General features: G+C 44.6%; 1 protein-coding gene across 5 annotated transcripts in view; it reads left to right on the top strand.

Annotated features, from left to right (window-relative positions):
• LOC105249800 (protein split ends) overlaps positions 1-27,160 on the top strand; it is a 73,722-nt gene that overhangs the window by 43,917 nt on the left and 2,645 nt on the right. For 2 of the 5 annotated variants that reach the window (XM_011255540.3, XM_011255545.3), the window contains exons 2-8: positions 8,924-9,223; positions 14,561-15,120; positions 15,278-15,951; positions 16,139-16,319; positions 16,466-16,757; positions 16,970-17,707; positions 17,795-27,086. In XM_011255540.3, the coding sequence (XP_011253842.2) occupies positions 8,924-9,223; positions 14,561-15,120; positions 15,278-15,951; positions 16,139-16,319; positions 16,466-16,757; positions 16,970-17,707; positions 17,795-27,086 (12,037 nt within the window). The remainder of the gene's footprint in view (positions 1-8,923; positions 9,224-14,560; positions 15,121-15,277; positions 15,952-16,138; positions 16,320-16,465; positions 16,758-16,969; positions 17,708-17,794; positions 27,087-27,160) is intronic. The other 3 variants (XM_011255541.3, XM_011255544.3, XM_011255543.3) reach the window with 3 other exon arrangements.

The following is a 27,160-nucleotide window of genomic DNA, read 5'->3' as shown; positions in this document are numbered from 1 at the left end:
CGTTCAAAATACATCTCTCGAGGAAATTGGCGTAAAATTGACAGATGCATAATTTTATCGTCTCAATGTCATTTATAAATGTGGAAATTGTATCAGTCTCGATTGTAGCGTCTTGACATACTCGATGAAGCAAGAATTTGAAGAAGAATAACGTATGCACTTTGCGGGATTCTCGTATTTCGTTCTTTCTCGCTTCTTCATGCGTCACGTTATTCTAAAGAAAAATATGCAGGAATCGCGCCCCGTCCTCGCGAAATGATAATGAGGGGCTATTCATGCATCGCGATATTCTCGCCAAGCGGAAAAATGTTGGCGATGCATATGCCCGATGGTGCATGCATAGACGGTCTCTACCGAGCGTGTCTTTGTCGCGCAAAGTGTATGCAACGCGGCGAATGGTGTCTCCTCTCTTACGGGCCTTTCAGTCTCGTCCGGTCTCTGCGTATCTGCATTAAAATAACGGCACTTTGGCTACGACACACGGACGACGCGCCGCGACTCGCCTAACGTGACTTCTCCGTCTTCGACCTCGAACCTACGCGGCCTCTCGCCGTCTCTCGCGTCTCTCGTTGAGACTTCTTTTCCACCTGGATTTAGACCAGGAAGAGAGCGCATCAACTCGATGATTAGAAACGCTCGTACGATTAATATTCAAATCGTTTATACTCTTAAGATGAATGGAAAAAAAATCTCTCTTTCTTTCGACATCGATGTTATAATCTCCATTAAGTATCCGATCATAAGTTACATGCGAAACCATTCATTCCGCGATCTTTGCTCTCCATGTTTTGCAATTTTTCCTTTTTCTCATCTTTTTTTTATATAGATGATTCATGTGTGCAATATTTTTTTGGGATAATTATGCATATGAAAAATTTTAATTATACTAGTATTTTTATTCCACTCTATGTCATTTTCACAATCGATTTATTCGATTATCGATTTGGGTCCTAATACTTTTATAAAAATCTTGCAATAAAGTCTCGCACAATTCGAGAAGATTTTAGATTTCTAAACGAAAATTTAATCCACAAGTATTAATTTTAAAGAGATAATTATACATTGGCACACACACATGGACGCTTTAATTAGCTTCCCAGTAAGCATTTCGTAGCTTTATACACATGTACACAAACATGTTTCTAAGAGTGCCAATGAATTTTAATGAGATACGTTCATTGAACCGTTTATATTTAAGTTTATAAATAAATATTTCGTAATATCGGACATGTTATCTTCTCTCGTTGTGATTAAAACTTTAATTCATTGTTCAAAATCTGAAAGAAAAAGAGAAAAATTTCAAATTTAAAAATTATAACTAACGTGATGCGTTACGTGCACACGTCAGTGCATTGATTCTCTTAGCCATGCAAATTTATTCAAATGCATTTCGACATTTTCTACCATTGTCTGGTTTTTATGACTACGTAATCTGAAATGATGAATAAATAATAAAATAAATAGACGACATATACGTTTGAATTTCTATTTCAAAGACGTTAGAATTATCGTAATAATTTATATCGATTCAAGAGTGTTTTGGAATAATGGACGTTTCGCTCTAGTTTCAAACTTTAAATGAAAAAAATGTTATACAAAAATAAACGATATCAGGGACAATGTATCCGAGGAAAGGTCAGTTTAAAATATCTCTAAAATATCGCACCGAGAGAAAATAACAGTCGAACTTATAATTCAACGTGGAAAGAGAAGAATTAATGTCAATAAAGAAAATTTCCGTTCTTTCTTGATGACACATTTTAAAATTGTGCCGAATATTAACGGATTTAGAAACGAAACGCCTGCCTAGCAACCGGCAGAAACCGGCTATCGATTTTGACAGAACGAATGTCGAAAAATAAACGTAGAGATGCTTCGACTAACGCGTGCCGTAACTGCGATCTGCGCGAACATCGCATCGCACGCATCGCCCGGTCGCGATCTAATCCGTCTCCCCTTGCCTCCCTGCCCCTCTTCACTCATCCTCCCCTTATTCTTGCACCTGGATCACATTGCATTGTTCGTCCCTGCCACGGGATGGACAGAAACAGAATGGCAGGAGGCCCTGAAAAAGAAGATCCGAGACAAAAGGAGGAGAGAGAGAGAGAGAAGGAGCGAGACGGAGAGAGATACAGGGAGTACGAGGAGAAGCCGGCAGAGTTGGAAGAAGAGAGAGAGAGAGGAGGGGAGGGTAGCGTTTGGTGGGTACGAGGATGGAAAGGAGAAAGAGAGAGATGTTTTTCTTCCAAAGGGGACTTTTTGCGCTGCCTTTGCACGCTCGTCTCTCCTCGGCGAAGCGGCACAACGCGACGCGCCGTCGTAGAAATCGCCCCCGTGTGTGCCGTCGAAGGAGAGGGAGGTATGCGAAGGGTGGGAAGGGGAAAGCAAACGAGTTGTCGGTATCCCGCGAGAGTCGGCACAGTTGGCGATGGTGGGGCGCGGTAGGGACAGAGAGGGAGATGGAGTCTGGGACACGAGGAAGGATGGTGGGGTAATTTCCCTTGGCAGGGGAGGGGAAGGGCGTCAGCTGCGTAGTGTCGGCTTGATGGGACGGGTCGGGTCGGGGCAGGGTAGCGCGAGACGAGGCGCGGGGAGGCCGCGAGGAGAGCTGAGTCATAGCGCTGTTGCCACGTTCTTCGCCGGCCTCGTTGGGGCGTCCCGATACGACGGAGGCGATAGTCGTCGTTTGTGTCAGTGTCGTCTGTCGGAGAACGTGCCGTCTACCTTGGGGATGGACGTTTCAGGAAGATGTACCGAAAATTGCTTTCTTTTATTTTCCTCCTCCAGAGATCGAGCGAGAAGACGCGTTGCTGGATTATGGAAATAATCCGTTGTTTTCGATCGAGAGCAATTTCCATAAACGATCATCTATTTATAGATGCGTTTGTGTCGCGAGTTTTAGAGATTGAGGGGATTTCCCGTTAAATTTCGATATTAATTAATGTCCTCCTAATTCGATTACGAAGCTACTAACGAGTATCTCCCATGAATGAAAGATCGTAATGGGAGAAGGCATTAGAGTATCGTTTGTCGAAGCATTCTTGAATCATGGATATTTTAAATTAAGATGTATGTCTCCAATTACAATTACCAATTTCTATCGCGATGAAGTCAAATACGTTTGTATCGTAGGTGCAATCTGGTTTAAATGCGATTTGCATAACTAATCTATTGCAAATTATGTATATGTACTCTTCTAATTTCTACACACACGATATTGCTATAATCAAACCCTTATCAAGTTAATCGACTTACATGAGCTAGTTACACGATTGCATCATGTAGTAATCATCGTAACGATAATATACAGGTAATTAAGGATACATTGTAATCTTGTGACGATTACAAAATTTTTCTTGTTCTTGTACCATATGGACAAAAATCTATTTCTTTAGCAATCGACGGAATATTTTATTGCTCTCATTAACTTTGATTAACAGATCAATTTGTGACAATTATAATGTCTTATATAATAATTAAATAGATTCGAAGTCGCTATAAAGTATAATAAAGTGTTTAATCCTCTTTGCAGGAATAGCAGAAGAAAATAAAATAATGATCGATAAATATCCCTATTTCGACCAACTTTGAATCGTCAGAAATCTGCAAGGTTCCATCGACATCTTCGCAACGACGTGTCATTTTCCTGCGATGTGTGAATCGCGTGAGAGCCCAAGCGAGCCGCGAAGAGCGAAGGAACAAAAGCCCTTTCCTCGTCGTTGTACGGTGTGCCTACTTTGCATCGCGTTCCCTTTTACCTGCGTTGCGCTTGGTGGAATCGCGAAACATCGCATTGTTGATGTTAGATCGTTATACTCGCGAAAATCCGGACTCTTGTGCAATACGCGTAGCACGTATTCCAGGCCGAGTGCCTATAAAAAGAACGCGCGATATTTTATTCGATGGAGATAAAAATGCAAGAGACTGCACGCGCGTATGTGTAAAAGTTATTGTCGAATTTTCTCGGAAAAACCTTCCAGTATATCTTTATTAGATAACATTTAACGACACGTTATTACGAAATAATGCCTACATGTCGAAGGAGGAAGGTATATAAAAATTATAGACTAAAGTAATTTTTATTTACAATCCGTGTTCCCGAATATATATAGATTATTTCCAATCACAATTCTCCAACACAAGGAAGTAATAAAAGCAAAAAAAGAAGAACTGGCACATTTAATGATTCGTATAAACGTGAAAGCTTTCCGTGTAATTTTATAATAATTATTGGGGGAGGTAGTTTTCACATCGTCACGAAATTAAAAATAGGAAATGCGGAGCGTTCGCGATAAAACGCCACGTTCCCTGTCGCTCCGGACGTCGCTATAAACAGAGGGACCGACGACGCGTCGCGAGCGGTTCGCGGGTAAAATAGATCGATAGTTCGTTATTTATAACGCCGACGAGTTTACGGAAGACGAGTTTCTGCGTTTGTCTCGCCCCTCGGACTCTCGGTCGCGGTATCGATGTATCGATTTCCCGTACGTCTCCCATTCGAAACGTGGAAAGACGTACGATCGTATCAACGTCACCGCCGCGATGGACGGCACGATTAAAGCGGCTTAGACTCGTCGAGGTAATCGCGATAACCGTCCACCTGCAACTACATGTGCGCTGATAACGCGCCGCAAATACATTAAACACTCGGACCGGTGAATCATCGGCGGGATGACGCGTATGTGTGTAGTTTTAACGTCGAGCGAAATCTATGACTCTGCAAGATTTGCGTCTTGCACGCTAATGCAGCAAATTGCATTCCGAGTCGAGAGCCACTGATTCACCATTTATGGAAATTTACCGTTTTCATCGCGAGGCTGAGGAAATCGCGGACGCGAATTTGCTCGCGTAATTAGCCGAAACGTTGCACGCGTGACGCGCGATATTTTCCTCTCGGCTCGCGGTTTTCCTGGCGGACAAAGAAGCGCGAATCTTGATCCATTATCGCGCGATGTAGAAAAATGCGAGGGACGGAATTACCCGGCGATTATTTCGTCGGGAGCCGCCGATAGAAATACCTCGCTGAGAAAGGAGAAAGAGAGAGAGAGAGAGAGAATCGCGATGAAACTATACATCCTCCTGAACGCGCGATCATTACTTCGAATAGCGTTTTAAGCGGCTTCGACCCAGGTATTATCCAGCCCGGACAATGAACGAGCGAGGCTGGCGTTCTTGTAACGTTGGAGAACACGGCGCTGACCTAGAGACTCCTTCGGTTTATGGAGACCCATGCTAATGCCGCCACATAAAGCAGAACCCGTCGTGCGTCGACCAGAAACGGGGAAGGGACGGGAGGAGGAGGAGGAGGAGGAGGGATGAGGCGGGGTGGGATAGGGAGGAGAGGGAAGGGGACCAAGCCTGGGAGCGAGTCTGCCCGAGTAAAATTCCTCGATGAGCATCGAGGGGGGACGCAAGGGGGATAGGAGAAGAAAGGGTCGAGGGAGGGGAAGGGATTCGCGGCTCGCTCGCCAGCCAGCCAGCCAGCCATCCACCGTGGCAACTCGGCTTTCCTCTCCGCCATTACCCTCTTCTCTCGCTACCCTCCCCACGCGTCCTCTTCTCAGCCCCGCTAATCTCTCCCCCTTCCCTCGCTCTGCCCGCTTTCACTCATACGAGCCGACGTGGAAAAGGGCGCTCTCGTCGTGTGTGAAACTTGTAGCAAAGCGCGCCGACGAACGTGCCTGTATGCGTGTCCTTTTTTTTTTTTTTATTAGAGGAAACGTGGGGATTGGCGCGTCGAGGGATGGAGGAGAGGAGGAGGGGGAGAGGAGGCAAGAATGAGGAAGGAAAGAGAGGCCAGCAACGGCTTTCGCGAGCGAGAGGAGAGGCCAGAACGCGGTCGCGATTCCAGTACGCTGCCGAGTCTCGGGAATTTTCCCTGGATCCGATGATGAAAATTCGCACGGAAATTTCGTGCGTTTCTCCGCGATACGAGCTGGATCTTCGGTCGCGCAGTTTCGTAGCGATCGACGGATGGGAATCCGGTTTGCCCGCGATCGATATTCCCGACGATCGTCGAGGAATGTTATAATTACGGAGCTAATATCTTTTGCTCCGTTTCTACCTAGAGGATCGACACTAATCGCAGAGGTAGAGAGATCTCTCGTTCCCCCTCGTGTCTCTCGTCATTCGGAGACTCGCGTGCCGTTAATGCGCGACCAAAGGGAAACGTCGAGTAGGATCTCTCGAAATGAAACGAAAGCGAGTAATTTCGCTGCACTAGTCGAGGAGGAGGCTTTCTTCATATCCCCGAATATCGCGACTATACGACTGTACGTTTCACTGTTTCACTTGGCAGGGTCGAGCGCGGCGGCTCGCCTCGCTCCGGAATCTCCCGGACTGTATAATAGAGTCCGGAGAACACAACACAGGTCACACGGTAAAATCTGTCGCCGCGATTCTCCTACATTATGCGAGAAACGAGCTCGAGACGAGAGGGAGAGAGCGGATGATCGTCACAATCGTGCGTCCGCCATTTCGCGTTCTTCCAAGATGCGTACGTGGCAAGGATTTACAGAGATTTACTCCCTTGCGCCTCTCGTCCTGCTTTCCTCGCCGAGGAACGATCGAGACTCCAAAAATAATTCTCGATCGCCGAAACGTTCAAAGGTCCTCGAGAACGGGAGGACGTTCTCCCTCTCGTTTCTCTCTCTCTCTCTCTCTCTCTCGATTCGTCTCGTTAACGATCGGATTCTAGATACTCGAGCATCATCGACGACTCGACAAACAACGAAACGCAAAAACCCTTCTCTCATCGGTCAATAGAGCGACGAGGGGGACCACGCCCCGTCCGCGCGGTCGACACGACAGAGGAAAAACATACGCCCAGGCATTGCGACACGCTCTCGCTGCCTCTCTTTCGAGATACTTTTCGCCTTAACGAGATAAAGAAACTATATTTCCGGCGCTCTTCGATTCGTAGAGGACCTAGTCGAGTATCTCCGCGGATAATCCATCCAGAAATCTCAGCACAACCCTCTCATTCCCCCTTGTCGCGCGAAACGATCATCCCGATGATGATGCGACGGTGCGACGTGGAGCGGGGACAATTTTCTAGTTATTTTCCCTACGACGCTTATGCGAGAATAACGCAGCGGAGAAGTTATACGAGGCTAAATGGCAGAGAAGAAGTCCTTCGGGGAGAGCGAGCAGCGACGTAGCAGAGAGCGGAGCAGCGACGTGCGACTCGCGCGAGATTAGACGAACGACTCCCTGGGAGAGTCCCCGAACGTCCGGATGTTTGCGCCTGCGTGCGGCATTCTCTCTCGGAAGCGGCCAATCGTCGCGCGTCTCGTCCCACCGACGCGGCGATACTTCCCCTACTTGGCGATGCGGCTGCTGGCTCTCCGTCTCCGCACACAGGGTGTGCCAGAAACAACTTTCCGGACGCTCTTTGTTTTCTTTAATTTTGCGCGAAATTCAATATCCCAAGTTCTCCGCTGAGCGCTGGGTGAAAACGAGACTCCGTCCCTCCTGCGTTCCTCTCTTCCCTTTCGCCTTCCCTTCGCGACCGAAACTTGGTCGATTCAAAATTGCGCCGAGGCTAGGCCAGGCCGAGCCTGGAGACGCGAGCGAAAGATATCGGACGCTACCAATGGGACGGCGGAATAACGCGCCACGCAATCGGGGAATAAATCGATATCGGGGCTGCTGCGGCCGTTCCATTTGCGTCCTAAAAAACTTTCCCCATTCGCCTGTATCGTTGCACTTGCAGACATTTGGAGAAGTCTTGAAATAAAGAAAAAAATCACTCGTGAAAACTTCGTTTATTCAACCAGAGTCTAATTTATATCGAGTTCAATATTGCAATCCAGCGTTAAATAACGCGTCTATTACGTAATGACAGTTGTGAGCGTTGACGTCGGAATTCAAAATAATAATATTCAACGCGAACGTTGGAAGAACGGCGGCTGATGCAATTTGGATTTTTTCTCGTCACGTCTAACGAACCCGATTTAGATCGCTGCTTTAATCCGTCTTATTCGCGTTACGCGAAGGCATTCTTTTTCATAACGCAATGTTTCGAAGATCGCACGCGCCAGTAACTTGGCGCAATCGATGAAGCGCGAAGCATTAAAGCCGATGTTTTCTTTGGAACACCTTATATACATCTATGCGCGTCATTTCTTTCACGATCGTCCCCCTAGTCGCGCGACTCGAGCCACTCGGCGAGAGCCGTCGTGGTTTCTCCGCAAAAACATCCGCGACGACTTTTATCCGTACGTAAGCGAAGAAAGAGTTCGATTGAGGTCTCGTCTTTCTCTTTTCTCGTTCTTCTCTCGTCGTCTCTTTCGTCCTTTAAACTTTGCCCGTTTCTCTCTCTCTTTCTCTCTTTCTCTTCCTGCTTTAGACTTAATTTCCTGCGCTCGCTCGAGTATCGAGAAAGCTTTCTAGAGGCCAAGAATTACAAGATCTCTCTCTCTCTCTATCTTTCTCTATCCTTCTTTTCTCTCTCGTATCTTCTCCTTTCTTCGAAATCCTAAACGATACCGGTGAGATCCCTTTGGCACAGTCGCCGCGAATAGAAGCGCGATGTTGCACCCGGAGCTGGCGAATGTTTGCTGACGGAAGACCCTCGAGAATAGGTAGCTTCTTGAAAATTCTCATTCGATCATTGGACAATTTTAAAGCGTAGAGTCTTAAATTTATATCGATTACGCGACATACTTCACCGATCGGCCATTTGAATGTTCGCGCAATTTTAAAAAATATAATTGGAGTGTGAAGAAAATAAATTAAATTGCCAACTTTGAAACTGATTTTTGATTTAAAAATGATTCGTAAACGCGAGCGATGTTGCAGTTTCCACGTCGCTCGTGTCGTAATTGGATAAATAAAAGTCGGAGAACATCTGACGGAATCGTACGAATTAAACTCCCGATAGCGTTGACATTTGCTAAATGAAAGATTAATGATGTTTTAGGTATGGACGCGTGCAGAGCGTCAAGCTGCTGCCACGGGGCGAGGTGTGCCCTGTGGACGGAGGTTCCAGCAGTACCCTTGGCGAGAGCAATGAGGGCGGTTCCGGTTCGAGTTCAGGCGGCAGCGGGGGCGGCGGCGGGGGCGGCGGTTCCTCGTCCAGCGGTGTGTGCGCGACGGTGGCGTTCATGGATATCAAGTCCGCAGCGAAGGCTCACGCGACTGAGCACACGCTGGACGATCGAGTCCTTACCGCACAGTACTACGAACCGCAGCATCTTCAGCACAGGTTCCCCTCTCATGGGTGAGTTTCCCTCGTTACGCGAAATCAAGGTTCATCCCTTGAAACGAGAAAATTTGAAAGATGCAAGACTCTCAAAAGGGATAGATTATCCACTTTAAATATACGATTCGATTCTTTCTTTCGATCAGCTGTTTTGATCCAGATGATAATCTATAGGTCTTCTGTTATCCGATACGATAAATCACGTGTTTGTATTCTATATAAATCGATTTCATATTGATCGTAATGTAGATTAGATCGATTCATATCAAATTTCCTTTTCTTCTTCTTTATTTATTTATCTTTAGCAGTATCACGTTAAATAACAGTTTCAATGATTTGAAGAACATTTTGATTTTATTATTGCTCATGGCAGAAAATTCTTCACAAATTTAATTAATTAAAGCCACATGCATATTGCTGATTTTTCTATCTCTTCATTTATTGCAGATTTCAATACATTATTTAATATCCAAGACAATACATGTAATAGTAAGAATTTCAAACTGTCACATTCTTTTTATCGATATGGAAATGTCCTCGACCGTTCCTTTTTCTCCAAAACAGTCGTGTACAGGAATAGAAACGATATTCTCGGCACTTCAAAGTGACACGTACAAGCGCTGGTTTACGACGAGTGAGTCACGTCCTAAGAATTAATTAAATATTGCACGTCACAGGAAACAGGTACAAAAAGACGACATTGAAATGTCGTTATGGACGGTCGATCATTCCATTATTTTTGCTTTCGAATAAAATTCACGTACGGTCTACGAGTAAATTGCACATCTCCGGCTTATTTTTCTCGTAATCTTCCATTTGACTAAAATTCAGCGATATACTGCTGGATTTTTAACCTTGATAATTTTTAATTTTCTTTATTATTTTATTTTAAAACTATATGGATGTGACAAAATATGATATAATAAAAGTGTCAGTAAACCTCCAATATTGTTATAACACAGAAAGAATTACTGTTTTCCCAAATTGTCAAAAAAGCACTTGCGATTTTGCATAAAAGTGATCAGAAAATATTTACTTTAATTTTAAAAACTTATTAATAAAGTAAGTTCTATTATTCTAAGCAGTATAAAAATATTAAAAAAAAAGAGCCAAGGAAAAATGCCCAACGTTCGAATGTTTTTTTATGGAAATTTATCATTTTTTTCATATTTTTTTTACGAATCTGTTGATAAAATATTTTTTTCTCGACGATATATCTCGCGCAATTGCGAAAATTAATTGTATCGTTATAATTGTTGTTGGATGCCACATAAAGCCATTGTTGTATCGACGTCAATAAATACGTATGTAGGCGCGCATAAAATTCTTTTCGCTGATACAAACAATTCGATCGTGATGTCGAGTGTCGCGCAAACAACGCATTATCGACATTTTTAGCTTCGTTGCATGCCGATCGTTATCCATAATATACCATATGTTTTCATCGTAGTGGAGAATTTAATATTAGAACAGTCACGGCAAAATAAAATCGTATCGAGCTACGCATTTTTAATGGAAGTGATAAACATACTCGACATACTTCGCGATCGATAATGTCATATACAAATACTAGAATTAGCCTCATTTTAATTTTATTTCTAATAAATTGCACCGTCTCATTTTAATTTTATTTCTAATCAATTCCAGCGCACTTTGAACTTATGGATCTTTGGACTCCATAATCAGTGTTTCTATTGTAAATGACGATAACAACAGCATCGATACAATTTTAGCACGATCACAAATGATTCGTGTTTCCAAAACTATGTTCTAATCTGTGGCAATAAAAACACATGTAATTAATTTCGAGAGATTACGTTGGAGCAATTTAGAGCGTGCAGCCCAATTTCTCACCGAAGTTGAGGATCACTGACGCTCTTATCGCGCCTTCGATAATAGCGTAATCTCTCCTTCTCTTTTTCTCCTGGCGAAAATTCACGCCACGCATTCGCGTTCTATATTTCCTAACGTCGTCACCGCCGCGACGCGGTCGCCCTCGTCTACTTACCCACGCATTTGACAAATTGCGCATGTATACGACTAGCGTACGGATAGAGAACCTGCACTTTCTCTGTGGCATCAACGGCACGCGGCACGTACTTAAAGTTGGAGGCGTATCGTGTGTCGCGTTCGCAGAAGAGCCGCGACTGCCTCCGATCGATCGATCTCACCGCGAAAGAGGGGGCGGGAGGCGGAAAGAGAGAGAGAGAGAGAGAGCGGGAGAAAGAGAGGGACAGCTAGAACAGGCTAAAGATAGAAAGATAGAGAGAGAGAGAAAGAGAGAGAAGTAGCGGGAAAAAAGGAAGGAAAAAAATGGTGCGTGCACGCTACGCGCGTCGTGCACGCCTATATTCACGCGCGCGCGACGGAGGAGAGTTAGCGGCGTCTCATTTCCACGAAAAGTCAGGTGACCGTGACGACGTGGTCGCTCCGGCGATGTTGCCATGTCCCGGCTGCGCGGGCGCTATCGCCCGAGAGTAGTAACTGTCGAAGTGTGACGGCAGAGGCTGAGCCGCGGAGGGGAAGAGGGAGAGAGCGTTAACTGTCAGTGATGTAGCCGGGAATTTACGAGCCCCGAGCTCGACTCGCCTCGTCTCCTCCTCATCCTGAGAACGCCGGGATTGAGATATTTAAGTCGAACGATGATTTTTCGCGCAAAAACCAGATTACTCGGATGCAGGGGACATTTCCGCGATGATGACGCTTGTATTTTCAGTCGTTGAACTATTGAATGTAGGCCGTTGCCAATCAGCGCATCCATGTTTTAATTTTATTATAAAACAATTCGATTCGTTACATCATCCGCATCCGTTTCTTTTTGTTCAACTTTTAATCAATTCATGATTTAATGAAGATTCATGATTTACTTACATTGCACTTATTTATGGATAGGCAAACATGAAAACATTTAATAGCAAGTGTGTTGAATCGTAATAAATTTTATTTTTGTGTATATATATATATATATATATATATATATATATATATATATCTTTAACAATTTCGCAAACACGTGGCATACATTTTGTATTATATTTAAAAAAGCGATTAAAGCGAGAGATTAGCAGATATCATAATGACTCCAGAAAAATATGATACGGAGGGAATTATCATTTCGCACAATCGCCCAATATAGATCGCTCAACAAGTTCCTATTGCAATAGTCATTTGCTTGATCGCAATTTTTAATCGATGCAAACACTAGAACGTATCTTTATAACAGCGTCATCGGGTAAAGTCCCGTTGAGATAACGAAATTTACATGAATTGTACATTTACAGTTAGATATGCCTTTCTATTCCATTCGTTAAAGTTTTTGTTTTATAACATGTGCAAAATACTCGACATTTTCATGTATCTAATTTGAGTCCACATCAATGAAATCGAATTGCAAATTCGAATATGTATAATTTTGTTTTACATCAAGATTTTCGATTAAAATTCTTATCATAAAATAAAAAAATTTTATTTCTTACATAAAATCGTTGAAATTGTCTAAAATAAACTTGGAACTAATTTCGAATAATCCAATAATTTTCAAATCATTGTTGCGAATAATCGAATTTGTCTAGACTCACATTTTATCAAACTTGACGCGCATTTAATACGTCTGGCCTCTTCAACATATGATCTTTACTCATGATAATGTAATCTTTGGATTAAAATTAATATTCAGACTTTAGATTAGATTACGGATAGTGTATCGAAGGAATTGTAGACATGCTGATTTTATAAAGTAAAAGAAAAGAGAGAGATTTGAAGAGGATTAAAGATATAATTAGCAAGTAAGAAACATATGTAGGGATGCTAGAGAAGCGAACACGTTACTGACATGCTAAAACGGTACTCGTACGACTTCAATATTCTTGTCGTTGGAATGTTCTAAATATTTCAGATCGGAATTTACGCAGCAAGTCTATTGTTACTCCAATTTGTTCTCTATCCTTGCTTTCTCTCTCACGTGACTCGTTTTACGTTGTGAATTATCATTTCGTTTTTGCGCGTGACTAAATGTACATGATAATCAACTTCTTTCAACGTTGTAAAGGTCATGAGCATGGCAATTTTATGCGAAAATATTGTTGCGATGTCCAATAAGTATACCTAGTGAACAACGATAATGTTTCTTTCTCGTTGAAAACTAAAATAATTTTTAAAATTTTCTATTAAAATTTAATTTTATGTTATAGTATTTTTTTATGATTTTTAAAGAATACTATATAGCTAGATAACTTAAATCAAAATTCTATTAAACTTCTAAGCTTAATTGAAAATTAATTTGCTTTTTATTTATTACATCTTACACTGCAAACTGTCAATTTTCTATTTTTTATTTTATTACGAAAATTATTATTTTATATATCATGATATATATATATTTATGAGGAAAAATCATTTCAGTTCCGATAAAAAATATCTACACATACATCAAATCAAACACGTCTATCATCAAATATCTTTCTTGTTGTTTTCATTTCTTTCAATATTATATATCGAATATTCAAATGTGTTGTTAACAAATGCGTATTTACGCGCTCATTATTTCCATGTTAATTAACAAATTTGATGTAAATGTAATTTCGCTTCGTATTTGAATTGGCGTCCAAGTAAGCAAAAAATCGACATATATGCTAAAAATATTTAAATTAATTGCGCGAAGTAAACACGTAAGATTAATCAGGTAAATGAATAAGACATTAGATCCATTAGTTAGATTAGATTGAGAATTGTGATATATGAATTTCAATAATTGCTTAATGATTGCAGAAAGATTAGGGGGGAGACTGCAATCATGAAAATATTTTATTTTTCCTTCTAAAGTTACGTGTACATAAGTATTGAAATCTGTTAGAATCGGCTGAAACCAGTTTATTTCGGATGTAATTTTTTTCAAAGAAAACATTTGTTATGCGTGTCAATTCTCTTTCAAAATTGACAAAACGATTAGATGACGATGACGCATGACACATATTGAAGATAATCAAAGATTGTAAGCGAGACACAAGAGATATTCCAAAGACAATACATAGATATGCAGATAGTGTAAATGATAATAGTAGCAGCAATGATAATTTTCTTTTGGGCCATATCTCCGTTATCTCTAAAGGACTAGAGAACCAATATAGTACAAAAAGATATAACATAAGACCATGCGATAAAATACGCAGAATATAGAAAAATGAAGAAAAAAAGATGAAATAACTTGTTCGTTAATCGCTAAATAATTGGATCGATCCCAATTCAGGACAGCGCTTCTTCATCGCGCAACCCGTTAGAAGAAAATAATCATAAATATATATTCCGCAGCGTGTCCTTGTAAATGATGGCGCTAAGTCAAGTTTTTGCATGTTTCAGAAGTTCAGAGGATCATGGATCCAACGGCGGTAGCGGGGGAGGAAGTAGCGGAACAGGCGGCGTTTCCGGCGGTAGCAGCGGTAGCGGGAGCACCGGTTCCGGGGTCGGCGGCAACGGCGGCGGCGGTGAACGAGGAGAGAGGGGAAGCGAGGGTTTCGACTCACGTGGTTCCCACGGCAGCTTCTACGGTAGCGAGAGGAGCAACCGAGTGGTTGGCACCGGGAGCGGCGGCGTCGTCGGCGGCAGCGGCAGCGGCAGCGGCGTCGTCGGCGTCGGCGGTCATCCAACGGATTCTTCGACGGGGGACCCTAGCGGTTACATATCCCGCCGTCCACCACCTACGAGCTCCTACCACGTGACATCGAGCAGGGCGAGGGATCGGCTATACCCGAGGACCGGCCCGTACGTCTCCGGGCCGCCGCCCCCGCCCCATTTAGACCGTCATCGTGGAAGTCTCCCGCCGTCGTCTTGGTCAACGTACGAGCCGACGAGTTCAAGGTATGGCAGCGCACCGCCGCCACCCTCGCCTGCCACCAATGACTCTTACCAAGATGAACAAGGTAATTATCGCTAATCCGCTAGAGAATGAAATTGTGGCGTGCTACACTAGTACTCTGATGAACAAAGAATGCAAAAGCCAGATTGTGCAAGTGAGTGCTTTAAATGTATATCGTAATGAATAATTTTTATTTTTGTGAAACAAAAAAAATATTTCAGGATACCTTTTAAGCCGGCGTGTATCCCATTTCCGTCATATCTTTTCTCCTGTAGGAGGTGGCGGAGGTGGTGGTAGCAGTAGCACTGGTGCTCTGCGACAGCACAAAAAACAACGCAGAAAATCACGCAGCGGGAGCAGCTCGCCGAGCGGTAGCAGTCGCTCCGGAAGTAGCAGCAGCAGTCGGAGCGGTAGCTCGGGTGGCAGTACTTCCGGAGGTAGCACATCGCCCGGTAGTTCACCACATCGAACGAGCAATGTATCCGTCATAGAGGATCGCAGGCCAGTGGCCATCTGCGTGAGGAATCTACCGATTCGCAGCAGCGATTCCTCCCTCAAAGACGGCCTTTTCCATGAGTACAAGAAGCACGGCAAGGTGACGTGGGTGAAGGTTATTGGCACAGCCAATGAGAGATACGCCCTAGTCTGCTTCAGGAAGCCCGAGGATGTCGAGAAAGCCCTCGAGGTTTCGCAAGATAAGCTCTTCTTTGGATGTAAAATTGAAGTGGCCCCTTATCAGGGCTACGATGTCGAGGATAATGAATTCAGGCCGTATGAGGCGGAGCTCGACGAGTATCATCCGAAAGCGACGAGAACGCTGTTTATCGGGAACCTTGAAAAGGATGTTACTGCGTCCGAACTCAGGAAGCATTTTGAACAATTTGGCGAGATAATAGTAAGTCGATTTGAGTAATCAAAAAATTTTTACAGCAAAGATTGAATAAAAATGAGAGAGTAAAGATGATTGCGCGAATGAAAATTATAATAAAATCTTATCTGAATAAAAAGAAGGTCTAAGCTTGTAATACATACAGGCCAAATTAATTGCATACAGTACAATACTTTGTTCTATTTGTTTGTAGGAAATTGACATTAAGAAACAAGGCGCCGTATCGAGTTACGCTTTCTGTCAGTATTCGGATATTGGTAGTGTCGTTAAAGCCATGAGATCGATGGACGGTGAACATATAGGTGCGAATCGAATCAAACTCGGATTCGGAAAATCAATGCCCACACCCTGCGTTTGGGTTGATGGCATTGGAGGTGAGCAAATTTATACTTTATTTACCATTAATTATATTAGTAATAGAATTAATTATATTAGTAATAGAAAGAGTAACACAACGAGGACTAAAATACAAACCATTACTATATATGTACATATATTGATTGTTTTTCTCTTTTTTTAGATTGCACATCCGAGAAGTTTTTAAGCTTGCAATTCAATACATTTGGACCGACAACTCAGGTAGTGATAGATCGTGAACGTGGCCATGCTTTAGTCTTTTTCGATCAAATAAGCTGCGCTCAAGCTGCCGTGAAAGAGATGAGGGGAGTCACGGTTCGCGGCCGTCGTTTGCAGATCGATTTCGCGTCGAGAGAATGTCAAGAAACTTTTTACGAACATCTCGAGCGTCAAGGAAATACTAGTGAAAAACCTTGGGACTCGAGACCTTCGCCAGCGTCGTCGTTTGACATAACGTATGTACATTTTTTTATGCAATTAAATGCGTTTCTTATGGCTAAAAATATCTTAATACGAAATATCTTTGTTTGAGAGATAATTTTTATTTAATTTTATTAACACATTATCGATAAAGTTTTACCATGAATGTTTTAAAATGAATGCTTATGCATAAGCTCATGAGTCATAATCAAGAACTTAAAACTTAAAGTGCATTCGTGATTCGAAGGATTCCTTCTAGGCGGGAGCGCAACAGCTTCGATTCTGCAGTCACAGTGCCGAGTTCGAGCAACAGATTCACGCGCTATGATACGCCCCCGCGATCTAGAACGACCAACTATTCGCGGACTTCCGGAGGCAGTACACCAGGCGCGAGTCCAGCTCATCCGACAGCATTGTCACGAAGTAATAGACGATCCTATCAAGATTCCTATTACGATGGTGATTATGCCGAACCGGCGTCGAGACGTTTTCGCAGTTACGATGAATTTAGTCAAGGCAGCGGTGCAAGTCACGACGATTACCAGAGCAGCGTACTCAGCGACGGCAAACTTAACGACGACGATTGTCCGCCACCGTCACGACGTCACGCAGTGCAAAGTGTTGTTACAAGTATCGACCCGCCTGCGCCACCGCCACCGTTATTACCTCCGCCCGATATTCGGCATCTCCAGAAGGAACGCGTCCATTTGTTGGAGCAACTTGAGGAGTGCCATAGTAGCGGCGATGAGGTCGGTTTCGTGTCAAAGAAACGCGCAAAACTCGATAACTCATCGACGACAATACTCTGCGAAGACGAGGAGCCGGAAATTGCGTCGTTACTCGTTACCTCGCATTCTAGTAGAAAAGGAATGGATTTTAGACGCGTTAGTGATAGCAAAGTAGTAGTGCACCATAGCACAAGGAGAGGTAGTTGCGAGGGTAGAGGTCCTGGACCTTGTAAGCGTCGTCGGGATGCTACTAGCAGGTGAGTTGTGTTTTACGTTTCAAAGAAAAAAAGAGAAAAGATAGTTAATTTAAAAAATTACTCAAACTAAAGTAATAATATTTCTAGACATCATGAACACCACGATGGATCTCGACCAGGCACGCCTCTCGTTGACGAACGGCCGGAAAATTTGATACCGAGCGAGCCAAGAAGATTCAGAGAAAGGAGTCACGAGGGTCCATTGTCGTTACCTTTACCGAGGTTTGCGGCACAAATGTTAAACAACAACAATAATACAAGCAGTAGTAACAACAATAATGGCAGCGGCTCTCGATCGAACAATGCAAGCCTTGCTAAAATTGCTAGTCCTCCGTGTGCCAGTTTATCTACTGCACCAAGTCCTCGTGCCGCACCGCAACCGCCGGCTTCGCCACCTCCCAGACATACCAGTTCGAGCCCGACCAGTTCTGACAGTGAGACAGCGCCGCAATCTCCTAGTCTGGAAGAAAGGATACGCTCTCTGGATGAAAAATATGAAAAGTGGTCCGGTTCGAGAGCATTGAGTGCCGCCGGCGGCGATGCTCTGGCGAAACTCGATGCCAGCGCTTCGGAAAGATTCCGATTTCGGCATAAATTGCTCGATTTGGATCTCCACGAAGTGCAACCTTCCGATATCGTGAAATCGGTCCTCGCGAAAAGGAGTGTGTTCGATGAAGACTCGAAGCGATTGGAAAACTTTAGCGAAAAATACGAACCGCGGGAATTCACTGGTGTTATTGGCGTTAGTTCTATGATCGGTAGCACTGCTGGTCTTACATCCACTAGTGATGGTGGCTGTACCAGCAAAGTTTGTCTGCAGTATCCGTTTCCTAGTCATCCGCCGATACAGCCAGCCAGCGGTACTTCGGTTACCAGTCAAATCGGTATTAATACATCATTACCTGCGAGTTTAACTTCGACAACGACCATAGTCTCGTCGGCACTAAAGACCGATCCACGAATGGTGCAACATAATTGCATACATCCAACGCCAGCAACACCGATCACACCTGGTACATCTATTAAGACAGTTAGTCCCGAGTTGCCGCCAGTTTCTCTGCCGATCGGCCTTGGAACGGCAGCTAGTAACAGTAATGGTAGTGGTTTAGCGTCAGCCAGTAGTCTTTTAAGCAACAACAATGGTAGTATAGGTAACATTCACAGCCTCGGAACCTCGACACATCGAGGATTGAGCATCTCCGCGACTACCGCGTCACCCACGATGACAGCGGCGACGGATGCTTTCAACTCAACTGCAATAACCACAGCGATGCCTGTTATAACGTTGAGTGCGACAACTTCGTCAACGACAGTAGCAACGACAACGATGTCTGCAACAGGCGTGGTATCTTCCATGACTATTACCAGTTCGATAGCTCCACCGTCTTCCATAACGTCCTCATCTAATTCTTCCTCTTCATCATCATTATCTGCATCTTCCACAGATTTGCCTCGTTCTCGTTTGAGGAAGGAAACGAGCGGTAGCAATCGAGAGAATAGAGACTCCCGCGATGGGAGGGATAGCAGAGAGTCGAAACATAGTAAGGGTAAAGATTGTCAAAGAAGATCACGGAAAGATGAAATCGACGTCGAAAGAAACCGTAAAGATAGGGATGAAAAAGAAAGCACGAATGTTGTGGTGAATGACGTCGGAAATACGGATAATCACAGCAAGGATTTTAAAGATAACAAAGAACTGAGGTACGAACGAAAAGAACGAGAAGAAAAAGAAAGGAGAGATAAAGATGATCGTGATAGACAAGAACGAAGGGATAAAGAAGATCGTGATCGACAGGACAAAAAAGAAAAAGAAGAACGCGAAAGGCGTGAAAAAGACGAGGAGAGGCGAGAAAGAGAGAGACTTGATAAAGAACGACAGGAGAAAGATAGAAGAGAGCGAGAAGAAAGAGAACGGGAAAGAAAAGAAAGGGAAGAAAATGAAATTAAAGAAAAGGAGAAACGGGAGAAAGAACGTATCGATCGTGAGAGAAGAGAACGAGAGGAGAAGGAGCGGCAAGAAAGGCGAGAACGCGAAGAGCGTGAGAGGAGAGAACGTGAAGAACGCGAAAAGAAAGAACGGGAAATTCGCTTAGAGCGCGAAAAGCAAGAAAAGGAACGTCTTCGAAGAGAAAGAGAGGAACAGGAAAGAAGGGAAAAAGAAGAACGAGACAGGATAGAACGAGAAAGAAGAAGAGAAGAAAAAGAACGTCTCGAACGGGAAAGAAAGCGAGAGAAGGAAGAAAAGGAGAGATTAGAGCGCGAAAGGCGAAAAGAAAAGGAAGAAAGGGAAAAGATGGAAAAAGAGAAACGCGAGAAAGAAGAACGAGAGAGACTCGAAAAACTCGAGAGGGAAAAACATGAGAGGGAGAAGCGACGGGAACGCGAAGATCAAGAAAGGCGAGAGAAAGAAAAGGCTGAACGCGAAAAAAGGAGAGATCGCGAGGAAAAGGACAAAGAGAAGAGGGAACGCGATGACAACAGACGTCAATCAACCGAGAATCATTTGCATTCCTCTGTTACGCAGTCTCAAAATCAGGTTACTCCGGCACCGGTATCGGTCAAACGCAGATGCTCGTCGCAAGATTGTCCCACGGACGAGGATGCTAAACGTATAAAACTTTCGGACCATCGACGCGACAGTAAGGATCGGTCTAGACAAAATAGGAGATCCGAAGATCGTAAGCATCGCAACGACTCGCATCGTTCTAGTCGAGAGAGCAGGGAGAGTCGTGATAGTAAAGAAAGCAGCAGTGCGACACAGGACGGTGAATCCGTGACCCGAGAAAACAACTCGAGAGATAGTGGAAATAAGGAGAAACAGAGGAGTAAAAAGAATCGATCGGAGAAGGAATCGAGAGAACGTAGTCCAAGAGTATCGCATGAATCCGATAAAGAATTTTTGTCAAGGTTGGAACTTTCCAAAAGAAATGATTCGACTCTGTCCGAGCAAAGTTCCATGGGGTCGAATCATACAAGAGATGTGCAGCATCATCAACAGCAACAGTCTTCTACATTGAATTCACACAGTGACGTAGACGATGGTCCCCTCTCCACTCATGAAATACAAACGGTAAGAAATCCATCGGCCACAGATACAGATAGCGATGAGCCGAAGAAGCACTCGATTTTTGACATTGTCGATGATGAGCCTGCTTACATCAGTATGTATGATAAAGTGAAAGCTCGTTCGACGAAAAATATGCAAAAACTAGAAGAGGAGAAGCGTCAAGTGCGATTAAAGGATAAATTTTCGCAATTGAAGCAAAGTCGCGCCAGGCGAGAAGAGAAGAAGCAGAGTACATCGTGGGACGGAGATTCCGTGAGTAGCAAAGCTCTGACTGAGGACGAAGCTACTTCCGAATCGGATTCGACGAGAACCAAGTCTCTCTCCAGAAAAGGTTCGCGATCTCGCATTCATTCTGATACGAGTGAAGAGGAGGAGCCATTTAATAACAAAGTTCGCAAGCCTGTAAAGACTGAAAGATTCCTCGAGAGTGATGTCGATCTTGGCTTTGCCGATACGGAGGAGAAGCAAAATCCATTAGAAGCCTCAAATGTCATTGTGAATAGCGTACACACGAACATTAAGGAAGAACCTCGTACATCCGACGAAGACGAACGAATCTCGGTTAGTTTCCGTACGAATCATCCGACAATAGTGGTAAACAATCACGAGAGAGATTCACGAAAGAAATCACATAAAAAGAAACAGAAACGCCAAAAGAACAGTATCTCGAGTGAAAATAATTTGAAGGTGGAACCGACAGAGATTCTAGAACATAAAAATAAAACCAATCTCATTACGTCGTCGAATGCAGAGTGTCGACCAAATCATGGCACGGAATTGACCACTATTACCGCCGCTACAACTATAGTCACGACAGGATTAGAAAACGCTGAAGAAAGAATGCGCGCCGATAAGAAGCAACGTAGTAAAAAGGATAAGAGGCGCGATCGGAATGGAGAGGAGAAGGCCAAAGCGAGGCGAAAGAGGCTCAACAGACAAGAAGCAAGAGATTCTCAACGTATGGAGGACATTTTCGGCCCTCTCTCGGATGATGTTGACGATGGTCCATCTAATACTCACACGTTCTTCAATAGATTTAGCAATATGACATCGGAGAACAGTGTTTATGCTTCAGACAGTGACGGTGGTCGTAGTTCGCTCGACATGGACAGGACAAGACGAAAGACGGAGAAGAAACGACGCCATCAGCCAGAAGATGAAAATAGTGTCGATTTGGCCGAAGCTGGCCGGGAGATCGAAGCGAAACTTTTAGGTATGCCGAGTTCTCCGAAGTCCGCTCCCGTGTGCACTACCGAGCCCAGCGATCACGATGTCTTTCGATTCACCGATGATAATGACAGTGTTGAGCCGTCAACACCTTCGACAGCACCGGAAAAGGTCAAAGAAAAGAAGAAGAAACGGAAGAAATCGAAAGAAGAACGCAATCGGAAGGATTATCACCATCACCACCATCATCACCATCATCATCACGAGAAGAGTGGTGAATTACCTTATCTAGGCGCCGAACCTAGTCCACCGAGAGCGAGTAGTCCATTAGTATCTAAGACGATATCATCCAGTTTGCCCGCACCTAGAGAGACATTATTGAGCCCGATACCTAAAACGACTTCCAACGTGTCAACCGTATCATCGATAACCACTCCGGTTGTAAGTGATATTCAAACCTCTAAATCAGAGAAAAAGAAGGACAAATTTATACCCGGTTTTGGAATAGAAATAGACGAGACAATTCACGAGAATGCTGTGAAGAGTATCTCGGAGCCTGACGAGAAGGACAGCAATTGTCAATCGCGTGGCAGCAGAGAAGAACCAGAAGTACCTGTGCCAACAACACCACCGGCTCAAAACGAAGACAAGCCGCGAGTAGCAATATCACAGGAAGAAACTGAAGACGCTGTTGCCGCGTTACTCGAAGAAACGTTCGGCGCTTCGACGGAGGACTTCTCTTACGAGGGTGAGGAAGAAGAAACCGAAACTGACGGAATTACCGGAGCTCCGACCGAGGCTCCTCAAGAAGATGTCGAAGAAATGCAACAAGCTGTTGAAAGTTTGAACGCTTCAACAGTGGAAGGCGACGCGGATCTAAAGCCAGATACACCGCAGAGCGAACACGATCTACAAATTGACACGGATACAGAGGAGGATCCGAATTACGAGACGGTCGATTTGACGCAACCGCCAAAAACACCGGACATACCGTCATTCTACAAGTCTCCGACGAAAACGCTGAATGTGACGCCTGTCTTAACAACGCCTGAAAAATCAATCGAAATGCGACTACCGCCCACGGTAGTTACTAAACCACAAAGTCCACCGAGTTCCGTGATCGCTCATTCTTGGACTTTGAACGAGCACAAGCCGCGCGAATCCGTCAAGTTAGAAACCACAGAATCGGACATTAATATCGCTAGTCCGGAAAGAACGGTACAAGTGCAGAGACCATCCGCGTCGCCACCGCCACAATACAAGCAACCTATGTTGGTGCCGTGCAGCGTACCGATTACGAGTGAAATGCCAAAATCGCTCTCCGTTGCAAGTTCACGACCATCGCCGATTACGATGCAGCCTCTGTATCAGAGGCTTCCCGTGTCTCCGCAATCTCAGATGGTACCCATGCGCCAAGCCTCCCCGAAAATGCAAACGACGACTGTTTCTTGCTCGTCAACTTCCAATACGACACCATTGCCACCGTTAGTTCCGTCAAGAATACCACCTTTGGTACCATCGCAGTCATCGCCGCGCATTTCTCAGCCTCTTTCGCCCAACGGACAATGGTCGCGGAATCCTGCGTTAAGTCCACACGTACCTAACGTGGGTAAGAGAAAAGCTTCGCCACCACCTACCAAGATCGCGGTATGCGTGCCTATCCCTGCTCATAGACCGGAGGCGCCAGTTCAACAAATTTATTCGACCGCGGCGACTCAACAGCCAGTAATACAGCACGCCTCGGGAATGTTGGCACCTGCACCCGGTTATCCTCGCGGTGGTTTACCGCCGTTGACCTTGAATATTCCACCACGACCTTATATGCCTGTACCACCGTTAGCGTCCGGTATACAGGTGAAAAATTCGCGCGATTCCTCTTTAGGTGGCAAATCTGTAATCGAGACGCTACTACCGGTAAATCCGAATGAGCCGTCGCAGAGATTGGAAGAACCAAAATTGTCGCCCGCTATTATACCTGAATCAACCAACAAAGCGTCTACTTCGCCTAAGGTTCCATCACCGAATCAACCGCCCACATATATACCCGAAACAGCGAAGATCGAGATCAATGCCAGTACGTCTAGTCCGGTATTTGGCAAGCCAGCTTACGTCACGGACAGCTACACGATGTCATCTAGAACGCAGAAACAAATTTCTGTGTCTATTACAGACGGTAATCTGCTGTCGCCCAGACAGAAACAAGAAGTGTCAAATCTTCAACTTTTAACTACGCACGTACCTTCCACGCCCAGCCCTGTAATCGTGGCTCACGGTCAATCTCACCTACTTCACAAGTCGGTGCATACTCTAGGTCCACCGAATGTTTCTTCTCCAAATCAATCGTTAATAAAGACTGTAGTACCTATAGTTCCTCAGCAAATAACGGCGAGCGCGCCATTATCAATATCCGGCGACAAATCCGTCATCCCGCAAACGCCTTGTCAGAGACAGTCGCCTGTTTCTCAAGGTCAATTAGTTAAATCTCACATACCTCTGGTGTCTACAGAGTCGCAGACGATCATAACCAGAGTAGTATCATCGACCGCATCTTCTATATCGACGCCATTGATGAATGAATGTTTAGACCAACGCATCCAAGGACAACAATTGGAAGTAGACGCTGAAGCACAGATTAATCAAACTGCTCAACCGATGCAACTTACACCACCTATACAGTCAACCCAACCAATCGATGGGATAAAACAGGAACCAGTCGATGTTAAACAGGAAGATACAGTAGACGAAACTGAATATATTATAGCCGCGCCCGAGGAACTTTTGAATCAACCCAGCGTAGAAAATGATGTAAAACTAGAAAAACAAGAAATAGTAATTAAGACAGAGAATGCGCCATGCATTCCAAAAGTCGAAGTTGCCGATGTACTGATCGCAACGAAACTCGAAACGGAAACTCCTATAAAATTGGAACCTGTAAATGAAATTAAAGAAGAGATTAAGGAGAATGATGAGATGGAGTTAGACGAAGAGGCAGTAGAAGATCCGTTGAAAGAACCGAGCACGGATCCTCTTGCTATTGATTCTAAAGAAGATCCGATTGATAGTAAAGAGGATAGCGACTATTGGTCCGCGAAGGAAGTAAACATCGAAAGCGTAATAAAGAAAGTCGATGCTCTGTGCGACGGTGAGGGTAATGATGGCGATGACGAAGCGCAACAGAACGAAAGCGCGAACAGCGACTCGCACGATACAAGTAAGAATGAATCAGATTGGTTTGATCCCGTGTCATCGATAGAGGGCGAGAGTAAAAAGAACTTTGTAACAACTGACGAACACGACGAGAGTATGGAAACGTGCGAAAATGAGTCTACGAGGAGTCGTCGTGGCAGAGCGAAGAGTAGACGCGGCAGTCGTGGCGGGGTCACCACCAGGCGAGGTGGCAGGAACGCGAGCACTGTCTCTCACAGACGAGGTGGTAGAAGTTCCCGAGGTAGCAAACATCATGTTGAGAAGAATAAATTGCCTGCTGATGTTTACGAGTTCCATGACGACAGCGAGGAGGATAACGCCGGTCGTCCGCGACTTATTCTCACTATTAAATCTCCCGGACCAAACGTAACAGGATCCAATGCGCAACCAGCGATTCCCGTGGCCGCGGTTAAGGAAATACCGCCGGAAGAGTTTGTTTCTCCGGCTGCTAATACGAGGAAATCAAGAAGATTGGCGGAAAGAGACGGTAGTCGCAATACGGTCGACGATGTCATCGAGGATGTTGTCCGTGGATCACCTGCGAATAAAGGATTGGTCAGCAGCGCCGCCGGGAATGTGCATGCCACCAGGCGAAGTACTAGACACAACAATGCTCCTCGCAATACGACGGTGCAACCTATTGCGCCACTGACAACGGAACTTCGTAAATCACCTAGAGGCAATCGTAAGACGGCGAGGCGAACATCCGAGAATAACGAGGATAGCGGAGAGGAGAAGGCGAAGGAAGTAGTCGTGACGTCGCAAGAGATATCGATAAAAGAAGAACCAAAACCGGCTCAACCGGAAAGTCCAAAAACGGAGGAACCGGCTCAAATTGTTGTCACATCGGCGCCGCAGAAGACAGTGTCGCTCGAACCGATGACGTTGATCGATCCAGTCACGGGAATGTTGATACCTATGAGGGAATCCGAGGAGGGTCAATATATACCAGTATCCGCGGCATCCAGTCAGGTGCAAACTATCAATAGGACACCATGCGAACCTCGAAGCAGTGGATTAGTCAACGCAAGTTCGACAAATGAAACGCCACGAGTGAAATCCGAAAATTCTCCGTTAGTAATAGCAGCGGAGCCGAAGAAAGAGGTCGTTATAGAACATCCACCTTGTCAATCGACACCAACACAGCCGGTCCAACCGCACACTAGCGTGATTACGAAACCACAATCCCCGACAGTACAAGTGCAAGTTACCTCTACCATTACTATTGCGCAATCTTCTACGACAACCACGACTATTGTCACTACTGTGACTGCGACGTCTGTAGCATCAACTACAACGGCTCAACCTACCTCTTGTTCCTCGCAGACGAAACCTACGAGTCTTAAGGCGCACGTCTTAAACGCTAGCAAGCTCGTGACTTCGGCTCAGCAGCAGGTTGTCATCACGAAACCGGTGGCTCCAAGCTTGCCTAACCAAACGATAGTACAAAACATCGTCAAGTCATCCGCGCAAGCGATACAGGGCCTCAATCTGCAGATACCACCTAGCAGAGTCGTGTCGCCCAGCTTAAGTCCGCGTGCGAAACAGGCGGCGCAATTGACGCCAGTGAACACAGGCGTGAAGCAAGGTCAACCCATGTCACCCGTACTCAACAACACCGGAGCACCGCCTAATCCTAAACAACATCTTTTGCAAGCCGCCAAGCAACAAACGCCAACGATAGTAAACATGTCGCAAAAAATGCCAATAAATATGCATCCTGTTAGTGTAAACGTTACCAGAATGCACCCACCGGTCTCGCAGCCCACCGCTCTCAAGGGTATTAATGGACAACCTCATCCAATTAATCCAAAGACACATTTACTGCAAGCTGTAGTTCCACCGATTGTTACCGGGAGTTCATCTACGCAACCGCATCTCGTTAATCCACAGCCGATTTCAACCGGCAGTACCCGGCCACCGGTACCAAAAACTCCTGTATGTATAATAGAATATTAGATTGTATTTTAGATTTAATATTATACTCGACGCTAGAAATTATAAATCAACAT

The sequence above is a fragment of the Camponotus floridanus genome, unplaced genomic scaffold (genome assembly GCF_003227725.1).
Source record: "Camponotus floridanus strain SB8 unplaced genomic scaffold, Cflo_v7.5 scaffold25, whole genome shotgun sequence".
Classification (NCBI taxonomy): domain Eukaryota; kingdom Metazoa; phylum Arthropoda; class Insecta; order Hymenoptera; family Formicidae; genus Camponotus; species Camponotus floridanus.
Note: the sequence above shows the minus strand (reverse complement) of the source record. Positions and strands in the feature narration are given on the sequence as shown.